The sequence below is a fragment of the Orycteropus afer genome, unplaced genomic scaffold, assembly GCF_000298275.1.
Source record: "Orycteropus afer afer isolate SDZICR_OR568_19922 unplaced genomic scaffold, OryAfe1.0 scaffold00104, whole genome shotgun sequence".
In the NCBI taxonomy this organism is placed as follows: Eukaryota; Metazoa; Chordata; class Mammalia; order Tubulidentata; family Orycteropodidae; genus Orycteropus; species Orycteropus afer.
In genome coordinates this window covers 461,048-473,875 of record NW_006921691.1, presented here as the reverse complement: position 1 = coordinate 473,875, position 12,828 = coordinate 461,048, and the positions used below count along the sequence as shown (strand labels likewise).

The 12,828-nt window shown below is 33.6% G+C and overlaps 1 protein-coding gene across 1 annotated transcript in view; it reads right to left on the bottom strand.

Moving 5' to 3' along the window:
• Nucleotides 1-276: 276 nt before the first annotated feature.
• GTF2H2 (general transcription factor IIH subunit 2) overlaps nt 277-12,828 on the bottom strand; it is a 38,772-nt gene continuing 26,220 nt past the window's right edge. Inside the window, exons 7-15 of the mRNA XM_007943323.2 lie at nt 10,153-10,258; nt 8,746-8,836; nt 8,480-8,567; nt 7,880-7,987; nt 6,752-6,815; nt 4,762-4,865; nt 4,100-4,202; nt 1,840-1,879; nt 277-396 (exon numbers count right to left, since the gene is read on the bottom strand). Coding sequence (XP_007941514.1) covers nt 277-396; nt 1,840-1,879; nt 4,100-4,202; nt 4,762-4,865; nt 6,752-6,815; nt 7,880-7,987; nt 8,480-8,567; nt 8,746-8,836; nt 10,153-10,258 — 824 coding nt within the window. The remainder of the gene's footprint in view (nt 397-1,839; nt 1,880-4,099; nt 4,203-4,761; nt 4,866-6,751; nt 6,816-7,879; nt 7,988-8,479; nt 8,568-8,745; nt 8,837-10,152; nt 10,259-12,828) is intronic.

The following is a 12,828-nucleotide window of genomic DNA, read 5'->3' as shown; positions in this document are numbered from 1 at the left end:
AACTCAGTACTGTATATGCAAAGGGGTTCATATTTGTTGTCTGTACTGCCCATGTAACTCTCTATGTCTTTCTCATCTTCAATGCTGCCATATTGGTCACTCACATTTGGTACATTGCCCTTCAGCATGAAGTTTCTTATATTTCCCTTTTGAATTGTTCTTTACGTTGAAACTGGAGTTTCTTCTATTTTAATCATAAATGATTTTAATTCTAATCATTTAATTTAAAGTTGCGAATTTCTTTTTAATATGTACAATGGGTACTATATGCTGGACTCAAACACCTGAAGGAGTTGGAATCTTATGAATACAGCCAGGACAACAGTGGAGAGATTCATGAACAAAAACATCACAGTCCACACAGAAAACATTTTGGCACACAGTGCAAACATAGACCTGCAGTGAAAAGAAGAAAAGTGAATAAGTAAAAAGTAATTTCCAAAAAGTTAAGTAAAGCAGATCTAGAAAACATTCAAGTTGCTTTGCTTTTTAATATCCTATTACTTTTCCTCACCTATTACCTCCAATACACTATATACCCTCAAATCTAAGGTGATATACACTTTCCTCCCCGTCCACACAAAATTATCCTACTGAAATAAGGGAATGATTTTATTTTTTGAGTCCTTTAAGTCTCTTGTATTATAGGGCACTCTCAATTACTTCATTCTAAATTAACTATTTTAAGTAACACATAAGTCTAATCAGAGCTAGTTTTGAATGCTTAAAGAAATCACCTGACTGATTCAGTTAAAAAGATAAGCACAAAAATTTAACAAAGATATAGCTGGATTTCTAGGGAATAACTTCACAATAGCAAAATCTGTTTCTCCTTTCGATTACCTTTAAAGAAGAACATGACAAATATAAGACAAATAAAACTATAGTATTACATATATGGCAACCTGTGGCTTGGCGTAAAATTTCCAGGGTCATCATCATAAACAGATTAAAAAATTATTAAATCTCCAACAACACAGAAGTAAGGATGATGTGTCCTTGAAAACTGTTGTTATTAAAAAAGTGTTTCTCACGAGTATGAAGTTACCGATATCAAAGAGGTAAGTAAAAAATTTTAATACAATTGCTTATGAAATGTGAAAGGAATAAATAAGCAATACTTCTAGTTAATACGTTATATAGTTTTAAATATGGACATATAGCTAAATTTAAAAAGAAATTAAAATAGACAGTCATCTGTTTTATTTGCATCTATACAAGCTTATACATTCAAATAGACCCCCTTCAAAAATTTTACAAAATATTTTCTCATTGGCACAATGGAGAAATCACCTTTTATCGGTGGCCACCTTAAATGATAACTTCAAAGTGAGTTCTGACAAAGCCTAAAGTACAATATGGAGAAAAAAACTTTTAATGCTTCTAAACTAAATGTAGTTTAGCTTGCAAATAGAAGACAGTTTAAAGTACTCAAATATCTTTGTGGCAAAATTAGAATATAGAAACTATTTATTTTGCTCCCAATTCATCTCTATAAATTCAACTGTAATTATACTTCTAAGGAATAACCTGGTGTGAATCTGGCCTTTAATAACCTAAAAAATCCAAACTCAGTGCCACTGAGTCGATTCTGACTCATAGTGACCCCTTTTGGGTTTCCAAGGTGGTAATCTTTACAGAAGTAGATTGCCCAGTCTTGCTTCTGCCGAGTGGCTGGTGGAGTTTGTTTGAACCGCCAGCCTTTTGATTAGCAGTCAAATGCTTTAGGCATTATACCACCAGAATTCCTTTTGAATAACCTATTGAAAACTTCTTATAATACCATTTCCTTCGTATTTCTTATATATTACTTAATATTTAGAAAATAAATAAACTTACATGTTGGTCTTTCAATTCTCCCTGACATCCATAACAAAATCTGAAAAAGAAAGTTTATGAATCATTGTTTAGAGTCACTCATAAAAAAAAGTTCAGCAAAATCTTATAACTGTTGCTGTTGTTATGTGTTGTTGAGTTGATTCCAATTCATAATGACCCTGTAAGACAGAGAACTGCACCACAGGGTTTCTTAGGCTAGAAACTTAATGGAAGCATATTTTTTCTCCCGCAGTGATGCTGGTGGGTTCCAATGACATTTCTGGTTAGTAGGCAAGTACTTTAACCACTGAGCCACTAGGGCTCCTTCTTAGTAATTAAAACTAGTTAATTAATAAGTAATTATCTTTTACATATGACTTTTAGAAGAAAGAGTAAAGAATATCAGTAATTTTTACTTGTGGCTTCCAGCCAAACAATAAGCAGGCATAAATGAGTAACATTTACACCAGATAGACACACTCCTTAGAACAATCAATCATGGGAGCTCAGAAGGGCAGTAGTTGCACTGGAGATAGCTCAAGGTGCAGGAATACACAGGAAAGAAGGATATAGGGAAGAGGTAACTATAGGAAGGAAGAGAGAAGGGGGCTGTTACATTGTGGGGATGGCCATCAATGTCATGAAACAAAATGTGTATGACTCGCTATATGGAAAATAAATTTGCTCTGTAAACTTTCACCCAAATCACAACAAAAATTAAAAATAAGAGAAAGAAAGAATACTAATCATTTAAAAAAAATTCTATAATATGTCTCAAGGTCAACTGACAGCCTAATGTCTGACTTTTTTTTTTAATTTAATTTTTATTTCTATCAAGATTATACATGCACAGAGTTTAGCATTCATTCTCAACTGGGGCTCTCTTAGAGAATTAAGGCCTACAGATAATTATTTGAGCAACTTTTTCAATTCTTGCTAAGATGATAAACAGGGCTTTTCTTTCTTTTTTTTTTTCAATCACTAATACAGCCCCACCTTTTCCCCAAGTTGTCTAAATCTCCTCTTGATAAGTTCAACTTGTTTTGACTTGTCAGATCTGTCCAATATCAAAAAGTTTCATAATGCGTAAGGTTGTCCAAGTGTGGAAAAAGAGCAAATGAAGTATCTTTGGAGGATAATTTTGAAATATCATCAAAGTTTACAAATATATGTAATCTTTAACTCAGCAATTCCACCTGTAAGAATTTATCATGCAGGGACAGTTCTGTTCTGTCCTATGGGGTCACGATGACTTGGAATCAATTTGATGGCAATGGGTTTTACATTAAGCTAATAAGGAACAAAAAAAGAAAGGAAAAGAAGGAGGAATGAAGGGAAGGAGAGAAAGATGGAGGTTTCCAAAGGAAAAACAAAAGAGGAATTTATTATCATGCACACATGCTTGTACAAATGTTCAAAGATAAAGATGTAAGTATTATTTGCTAATAGCAAAAGAAACCTTCTAGATATCCAACAGGAAGCAACTAGTCATATAAACTATGACAGTTCCATGGAATATGTAACAATTTCAAAGAATGAAATTGATCTAAATATGCTATATGAAATTATTTCCAACGAATATTTTTAAGTGTAAAAAGCAAAGTAGATAGGTACATAATTATGTTAGCTAGTAAGTATTTAGCACGGTCCCTGAATCCTGGATGTTCTTCAAACTATTAAGTCTGCATTTCTCTAATCTATTCTATAACTCAAATTAACAATCTCTACCTTCAGCTTTTATTAGTGAGATTTCACAGCAATAGGATTAATAAAAATACAAGGTTTTATTAATGTCCAGGATACTGATCAATTATGTTACATCAGTCTCTTGTTTTCACTGGCATGCTCAAGCTGGACTGGACCAGATCAAGAGAGTGAATTGTTAAATACTCAGGAATTTTGAGAGCTGGCTGCTAAATTGCTGGTAGCTAGAAACCAGCTATGGTGGGAGTATTTACCCACAGAAGTAACAAACGCTAAAAATCAACAAACACTAAAAATCAGAGCCTTTTTTTTTTTGGAGAACTGATTTACCAGCACATTACCATTCTTACTATGCATGGATATGTTTAGGAAAATTAATAGGTTGTGGAGATACACACTGATTTAATAATGAGTTATTTCAGTCATAACCAAGGCATTCTACATCTTATTTTCTAAATTAGAAGTAATCTTGTGCAAGTTAATATAACTCTTTTTTAGTGTAGCAACAATCAATTCAAACATTTCTATAACATTTACCACTTACAACAGATATATAAATTAATCAAAACTCATATACCTTTCTCCGTTATGTTGTTCTAGGGGAATTTCTTGAAAAGCATCCAAAGGAAATAAATGATGGTAAGACCGTGCCAAATGGGGAGCAGACACCAAAGTAAGACCTAATACATAAAAAAGAGGCATGCTTAATAGCCTACACCTCCTAAAGGCAACCACTAACAAGTCCAAATGATTATGATTTTGACAAAAAATTTCAAACTTATTTTATGGTTCCAGGTAGTCATTCCTTCAGTTCACCTGCAACCATAAAAGGAAATTCCAGGATAGAGTCTTAGTTCTGTCACTAAATGACTATGTGATCTTTCTTGGCTTAGATGAAATACAATTCTATCATTCTATCACTTTAATTCCCCATTCTACTTACATATATTTATTCTGTGAATGTAAAAGTTACAAAAGTATCTACTAAATCTACTGCATTGCCTTTAAATAATACATTTTTTCCGGAAAGAGAAAGACTCTGGAAAATCTTCTAGAATGCTGTATTTATTCTTAGAAGTAAAATACTTGGTATCCAATGAAGACATTAATCTATTTCTCTTCTCACAGATTAAATACAAAAGTATGGACAGAACTCAACATTTACACTTACTTTAGCAGCAATACAGGTAAACAGTTATTTAAGATTAATTTTTTGGTTAATGATAATGGGTTTCCTACCGCAGATTTTACATTCCACAGGCAGCTCGCAGTACTTTGCCCGACACTGTGGACAGAAATAGCCTCCTAATGTAAGCCCTGGTTCTGTATTGCTATCCAAATGCCTGTGGGGGAAAAATTACTTTTAGAAAGAGATATATAAACATGTGAATAGAACTAAAGAAAGTATGCTACATTGGTATTAAAATCTTGAAGTTGTCCACAGCTCATTGAACTTCTGTTCATTCTTCGGTCTTTTTTTTTCTTTCTCTTTTTATTTTGAATATTTATCTATTGCTGTCTGACTCACCAATCTTTTCTTCTGAAGTGTCAAATCTGCTGTTAATCCAATCCAGTGTTATTTTTCATCTAGATATTTCATTCTTCATCTTCAGAAGTCTGATGTGGGTTTTTATTGTCTTTCATATCTATTCCTACCATGCTCATGTTCTCCTCTGCCTTCCTGAACATGCAGTTTATTTACAATAGCTGTTTTAATGTCTTCATCTACTAATTTTATTTACTGTGTTATTTCTGAGTATGTTTCCACTGAATGCTTTTTCTCCTTGTTAGGTTCATATTTTTCCTAATTCCTTACATGCTTAGTACCTTTTGGTTGGCTATCAGACCTTGTGGATTTTGCTTTGCTTTGAATGCTGGATTTTTTTGTACCCCTTTAAATATGTGGGAGCTTTCTTTTGGAATATAGTTAGTAGTTGTTAGGTGCCACTGAGTTGGCTCCGACTCATAGTGACCTCATGTACAACAGAATGAAATAGTACCCAGTCCTGCGCCAGCCTCACAATACTTGCTATACCTGAGTCCATTGTTGCAGCCGCTGTGTCAATCCATATATATATGGAATATAGTTAAGTTACTTGAAAATAGTTTGATCTATTCAAAATTTGCTTTTAAGCTTCATTAGCTGCTCTAGGCCAACTGTCCGTCTGGGGTTACTTTGGTTCCATTATTGTAGACTCTATCCAATGTCCCTTATGTTAAGAGGTTCTTCCACACAGTGGCAACGCAAACCAGTCCTGCCCTGTGTAAGCTCTGGAGATTGTTCTGCCTGCTCCTCTCCGTGGTTCTTTCCCCTGCCTCTGGTAGTCTCCTGACATGCACGTGCTGATCCATGCTCAGCTAAGAACTCAAGGGGAACTTTCTGCACATCTCCAGACAGCTCTCTGTGCAACTGTTTCCTCTCCTATACTGTGCCCTGCAAATTCTAGGCATCTCAGCCTCCACTAAACTCTGAACTTATTTCTTCAACTAGCAAGACTTTTGGGCTCTATTTGGGTCCTCCCTCTGTAAACAACAACAACCTGGAAAGTCTTTCCAGGGATTATGTTGTAACAGTCACAGGGCTTATCTCATTTGTTTTTCTTCCTCAAGGATCATTACCTGTACTGCTTATTGTCCAATGTCTGAAAACTGTTGTTTTATATATTCTGTGTGGTTTTTTTTTTTTTTGGCTGTTTAAGGCAGAAGACAAATCCTGTCCCTGTTACACTTTCATTCTTAAGTGTAATTTTGCTTTATGATTATGTAAAATATAAACTTCCAAACAAGGTATATTTAGAGAACTCTATAGTCTATACTTGATCCCTCTGCCTTTCCCCACAGCCTGTCCCCACTGGTGATCATTTTAAAAAACATTTTTGCTTTATACTTCCATTACTGTTGCTTTTATTATTAATATAAACAAATATGTAAGAGCTACAAAATAGTCTACTATCTCTATTGCATTGTTTTAGGGTACCCTCCTCCCTGTCTCCTTAGATGAGTGGCAGTATACCATACACTTTTCTCTACCTTGCTCTTTTACTTGGTTATCTACCCTGAATATCACTCCATGAAGTATATAGAGTTCTCATTTATTTTGATAGCTACATAAAACATAATATTTTATAACAGTCAATTAATTTCAAGCCCATTTTTAAAATTTATAACTTACAGTAAGGAATTAAAAATGTAAAAGATGATCACTGATGATTTTGACGTCTTTACTTACGCCATGCTGAAGGACGGTTTTGCATCTTGATCAGAAAGAGAAGCAATGGTGTGCTGAGGAAATCCTTCACAGAAGAAAATGTATTACTTTCAGTTCTAAGCAAATAGCAGAATTCTAGGACTAGGACTCTAAAATGTTCCTACTAGAAAGACTGTACAAAAATTTTATTTCCAGTTTCTTTGATATGCTTATGGTAAAAGTGACTATAAATCCAAACCATAGAAAAGCTAAAAGTATAGGAAAGATCTGACTATACATACACATGACTTCTGATTCTCAAGTTAATATCTGTATTTTCTAATTTAATAACATTATCATATACTACTTTTGAAAAGAAAAATAATTTATGACTTTTAAATAGTTTCTGATACAACTGGAGCTTGTATTACATATTTCACTTTCCCTTTATGTAAGAATATAATTGTATGTTTAAATGTTGGAATATCCAAATATTTCATGTAGTTTGCTCCTTGTACATATTTTTAAATTCTGAAAACAAGTTTAGGAAAAGCAGAAACCAAAAAAGAAAAGAGACTTTACTATATAAAAATTAAAAATTTACCTACATATCAAAACAGATAAATAAAAGAAATGACCATCCAGAAATATATTTGTTTTGTGTGACTGAGAAAGGGTTATAAAATTTTTGGAAAATTAATTTTTCAAATGATCTAATATCCATCATCCTACCTACCCCCATACTTCCAAAAATCTCTTAGCAATTTGGTGTACTTCCCTCCAACTTTTTGTCTTTGCATAGGTTTATTGCACAGCATGGATCATACAGTACAGAGAATTTTATAGCTTATTTGTAAAATTTCTTAATATAACAAATGTTTTTTCCGTAGGCAAAGCATCTTTATACCTTTTTAGCCTTAATAAAAGAAAGCCAGTGGTGTTCTCTAGGTGACAGGATTACAGGTAGTTTTTATTTTTCTTTTTACTTCTCTGTATTTTCCAAAATTGATCAATAAGCACTATTTGTTTTCTAATTATAACATATTACAGTGAAAAAAAATACTTAAATGTCAAAATGGCAATTTGTGCAAATGAAAAAACAAAACCTAATAAGAACCAAAATAAATACAGAAAATGTCTATTTTAAAATAACACAGAATAAATACTTACCCATACGAATAAGTGAACACTCAGAACTGGAGCTGGCAGGGGGAGGACTAACATGATGTGTTAGTAATTCTTTGTAATGGCTTTCATCTAAAATAACATGGTATGTGCCTAATAAAATAAAGAATAAAAGAAAAAAAATCAGCTTTGCAGATAAGAACAAATTATAATTTCTATGTAATTCTGTAAAAGATATATCATCTGAAAATGTGTATTTTCAAAATAAAGATTTAAGCTAAATTGTCATTTTATAAATTTCATTTAAGTACATCTATAAATTGACTTCTCTAGGTATTAGTATAATTATAATTTAATTATAGCCAAATTATGACATCTTTACAAAGCATTACATACAGTGAAATTTCTAAGTTTCCAGGAATTAGTACTCCCTCTAAATATTCACATAAACAAAAAATTTTCTTGCACTGAGGATGGTATCTTGTAGAATAAATGGTGACAACCATATTTTAAGACTACAGGATATGATCTCTGGTATAAACTTAGTAGCTTAAAAGCACATTAAAACATTCCAACTACATTAATTAATAGTGTAATTTCTTACACAGGGATTATGAATAAGTATCAAAGGTTCTGAATATATACCACCAGTCTCACGAGCAAGGACGGTGCAGACCCGAACTTCTGCAGACAATCCAATTACAGACACTCTGATTTTAGCTGCCTTGAGAGTCTTCACAAAGTCCAAGTAGACAGAGGGTTGAGGTGGGCAAGAGAGAGAAGAAAAACATTTAAGAATTAATGCATTTGAAAACAGAAAGAATGCTCTGAAATCTAGTATCAAATTCACTACAGAATTCTCTTTAGAGTTAAAACTTTGGTTTTGATTATAAAGAAATGTATGGTTCTACCTTGACTAAATCATAGATATTAGATGGATCACAAGTTGTAAGGCTACTAAAGATGATCAAGACTTCTCTACTTGTATGTCCTGGCATGTGTCTAAAGAAAGATAAAATACACTCCAATTAGGTATAACTAATTATATTAATATAAACTATACCTAGAAAGAACAGTACACATGGTTTACACATTTAGACTACAGAACACCTTATCTGTTTCAGCACTGGAAGGGAATGAATTGTGAATATATTTTAAATGCTTTAATGTAAATTTTCTAAAATGAACTATACATTTTTTCTTTTGTATCAATTCATTTATTCATTTACTGAGTACTCTTTTAGGATCTTGGAGATAGAATCAAATATGTCCAGCAATATTCCTGACATCACAGTGCTTACATTCTAGTAGATTTGCTTCATTCACAGACTAAAGTATACACTGGGAAGTATGGCAACATCACATTGACTCAACTTGTAAGTGTATATGAGTGGCTTAACAACAGTAACACACTTCTTTCTTAAAGACTGTAACTTAATCTCTTGATGATTCAGTCATTATAATCATAAGTAATCTTTGTATATCATTTTAACTAAACAATAGCTTATTGGGGGTGGGAGTAGGTGTTAAGATGTGGTAAGCTGTTTGCCCTTATAATAAAGAGGGATTTCTATGCTTTGGGGAGCGATTTATCAGCTTTATAGCTTTCCTCTTAAGATCTTCATTGTCAGGCTCTCAGCTACTATTTATGTACGCTGCTACTACTGTGTTTACACCTATTTTATATACATCACTTCCTTCTCATCTACTTCAAAATTAGAAAAATATTTATTATATAAAGACATAAAGTGTCAGTCAGGACAACCTATCCAGGGGTGAAATGTATGAGCTTTGTTGTTCCTTGCCATCAAGTTGACTCCGACTCATGAGACCCCCATGGGTGCTTTAGCTACACTGAATACTTCCTTTGCGTTTCTTAGCTATTTTCTATATAGTTGATCCTATTATCACTGTACACATGTATTATAAAACAAGTTAATGAAAGTTAATAAATATACAGCTGATTCAAAATTATTATATCACACTAAATTCTATAAATAATCCATTTTAAATAAAATAGTTTTTCATCAATATATTTCCATACTACAGTTTTCATTATATTTTCTAAACTTTTAATTATATTTTAATTAGTTTTAATTATATTTTTCTAAAACACTTAAGCATGTGCTTCACCTACTAAAATGTAAAATAAAATTATCAAAGAACCATACACTAAAAATCATAAATGTCATTTTATATTTTAACTTCCAAATAATAATTTAGAGTTGAGTTTATAGAGGATCATAGGAGTAACGTTAGTAACTCATTTAAAAAAACCCTTCTAAATCAATTATAAATAATAAATATAAATTACTAACTTAAGAGTCTGCATAGCCATGCTTAACGAATTATAAAGAGATGGTTCTCCAAGGCAGGTCATATCTACAGCTTTCTTTAAAGATGTTATGTGTTTCCTTGGGTTTCCTAGAATAGAAATGGAGTAATTTACTTTTAATGAAATCCAATATATACATAGGGAAAGTTATGTTTCTCCCAAACTTAAAGCCTACGATGCTAATCCACCACTCATCTGTCAGTTTATTATACCGTGGTACGTGTGCCGCTGTGATGCTGGAAGCTATGCCACCACTATTTCAAACACCAGCAGTCACCCATGGTAGATAGGTTTTAGTGGAGCTTCCAGACTAAGACATACTAGGAAGGAAGACCTGGCAATCTGCTTGTGAAAAAATTGGCCAGTGAAAACCTTATGAACAGCAGAATGATGTCTGATACTGTGCTGGAAGAGAAGCCTTCAGGTTGGAAAATAAAACCAAACCAAACCCACTGCCACTGAGTCAATTCCGACTTACAGTCTCTATGACTGCAATCAACTCGAAGGCGGGGATTTGATTTTGTTTTTTTCCAACCTGAGGGCCCCATAATCTGGCACTGTATCAGACAATATTCTGCTACTATTCATAAGGTTTTCACTGGCCAATTTTTTCACAGGTAAATTAGGCATTCAAAATACGACTGGGAAAAGAACAAACAAACAAAAACAAAGTAATCCATGGCACAAAAAATGGTCAAGAACCTCTGCTGGTTAAATTATTTTTATTCCTAGTATTAGTATGGCAATGATGATGATTGCTATTATTATTTATTTTTTTAAATGCATTTTATTGAAATATAATTCATGTATAGTGAAATACACAAAACTAAAGTGACATGGCTCAAAGCATTTTTTTTTCTTTTTGCAGTGTCCCCTCCCCTCCCCTCCCACCCTCCCCTCTCACCTCTGGCAACCAACAAAGACAGTTTCCCTCCATATATAAACCTTTCCTTGAACCTCCACAACAATGAACTAATACTATATTTGTCCTTCTGTGATTAACTTACTTCACTCAGCATAATGTCCTCCAAGTTCATCCATATTATGCGGTGTTTTGCAGACTCTACATAATTCTTTAGTGCTGCATAGCATTCTAGTACGTGTATGTACCATAGTTTGTTCATCCACTCTTCTGCTGATGGGCACGTAGGTTGTTTACATCTTTTTGCTATTGTAAACAGTGCTGTGATGAACATGAGCGTGCACGTATCTGTTCCTATCCTGGCTCTTACCTCTCTAGGATCTGTACCTAGTAATGGGATTGCTGGGTCAAATGGTACCTCCAATTCCAACTTTCTAAGGAATCACCATATTGCTTTCCACAGTGGTCGTGTCATTTCACAGTCACACAAGCAGTGTATGAGAGTCCCAATATCTCCACATCCCCACCAGCATTTGTTATTTTCTGTCTCATTGAACCTTGCCATCAGTGCTGGGGTGAGACGGTGTATCTCTTTGTTGTTTTGATTTACATCACTCTGATGGCCAATGATTGTGAGCATCTTTTCATGTATTAGCTGACCACCTGAATATCCTCCTTGGTGAAGTGTCTATTCATGTCTTCTTGCCCATTTTTCAACTGGATTGTTAATTGCTTTGGTGTTGAGGCATTGGAATTTTCCATCAATCTTAGAGATAAGTCCCTTGCCAGATAAGTAATTATTGGCACATGAATTTGTTGCTGGCATTTTTGTCATGTGCTTTCTCATTGTGTCGATTTCTTTGTTCCATATAATTTTCTACGCCAAGCTTGTTTTGTTTATGAATCATGTTATCACTTCCTTCATTGCTATTGTTTTAGTATTTGCTGACTATTTATGCTGGTCCTCTTTTTTATTTTGATGTGAAGGTTTATCTTTTTTCTTTGAGGTTACCCTGTGATTTATATAGTCTTCTTCCCAAGTGTAGAACAGTCCATTGTCTTGACTTCCCTATCATCTAGAAGTTCTGTAATGACACAGATATTTTTCCCTCTTTTTGGTTTGTAGTTGTCCTCATTTGTCAGTTGGTGACTCTGGTTCCCTGTTTACAATCTTGTAGGCTTATTTACTGTGGATACTTCCATAGCTGGGTTGGTTTCTGGGTTATGTCATCATGTGTGTTAATGGTCAGTTGTTGTTGGCTGTTGTTGCTTCTCTGTCCAAAGGGCTCCCTTTAGCATCCCTTTGTAAGGTTGGTCTGGTTTTAACAAATTCCCTTAATTTCTGTTTATCTGGAAATGTCCTAATTTCACCATCATATTTGGGAGACAATTTTGCTGGGTACATAATTCTTGGTTGGAAATTTTTCTCTTTCAGTGTTTTATATATACCATCCTACTATCTTCTTGCCTGTATGGTTTCTGTTGAGAAATCCAAGCTTAGTCTTATTAGTTACCCCTTTTAGGTAACTTTCTGTTTTTCCTGTGCTGCTCGCATGATTCTTTGTCTTTGATTTTGGTGAGTTTGATGATGATATGTCTTGGTGTTTTCTTTTGGGGTCTATTGTGTTTGGGGTTCACTGGACTACTGAATGGATATATTCTTTTTTGTTTTGTTTTGTTTTTTTAATTTTATTTTGATTTGGGTGAAGATTTACAGAGTAAAATCACTTTTCATACAGCAGTTCACATATACTTTGTTTCATGTCATTGACCAAAATTTACAATGCAGCAGCTCCC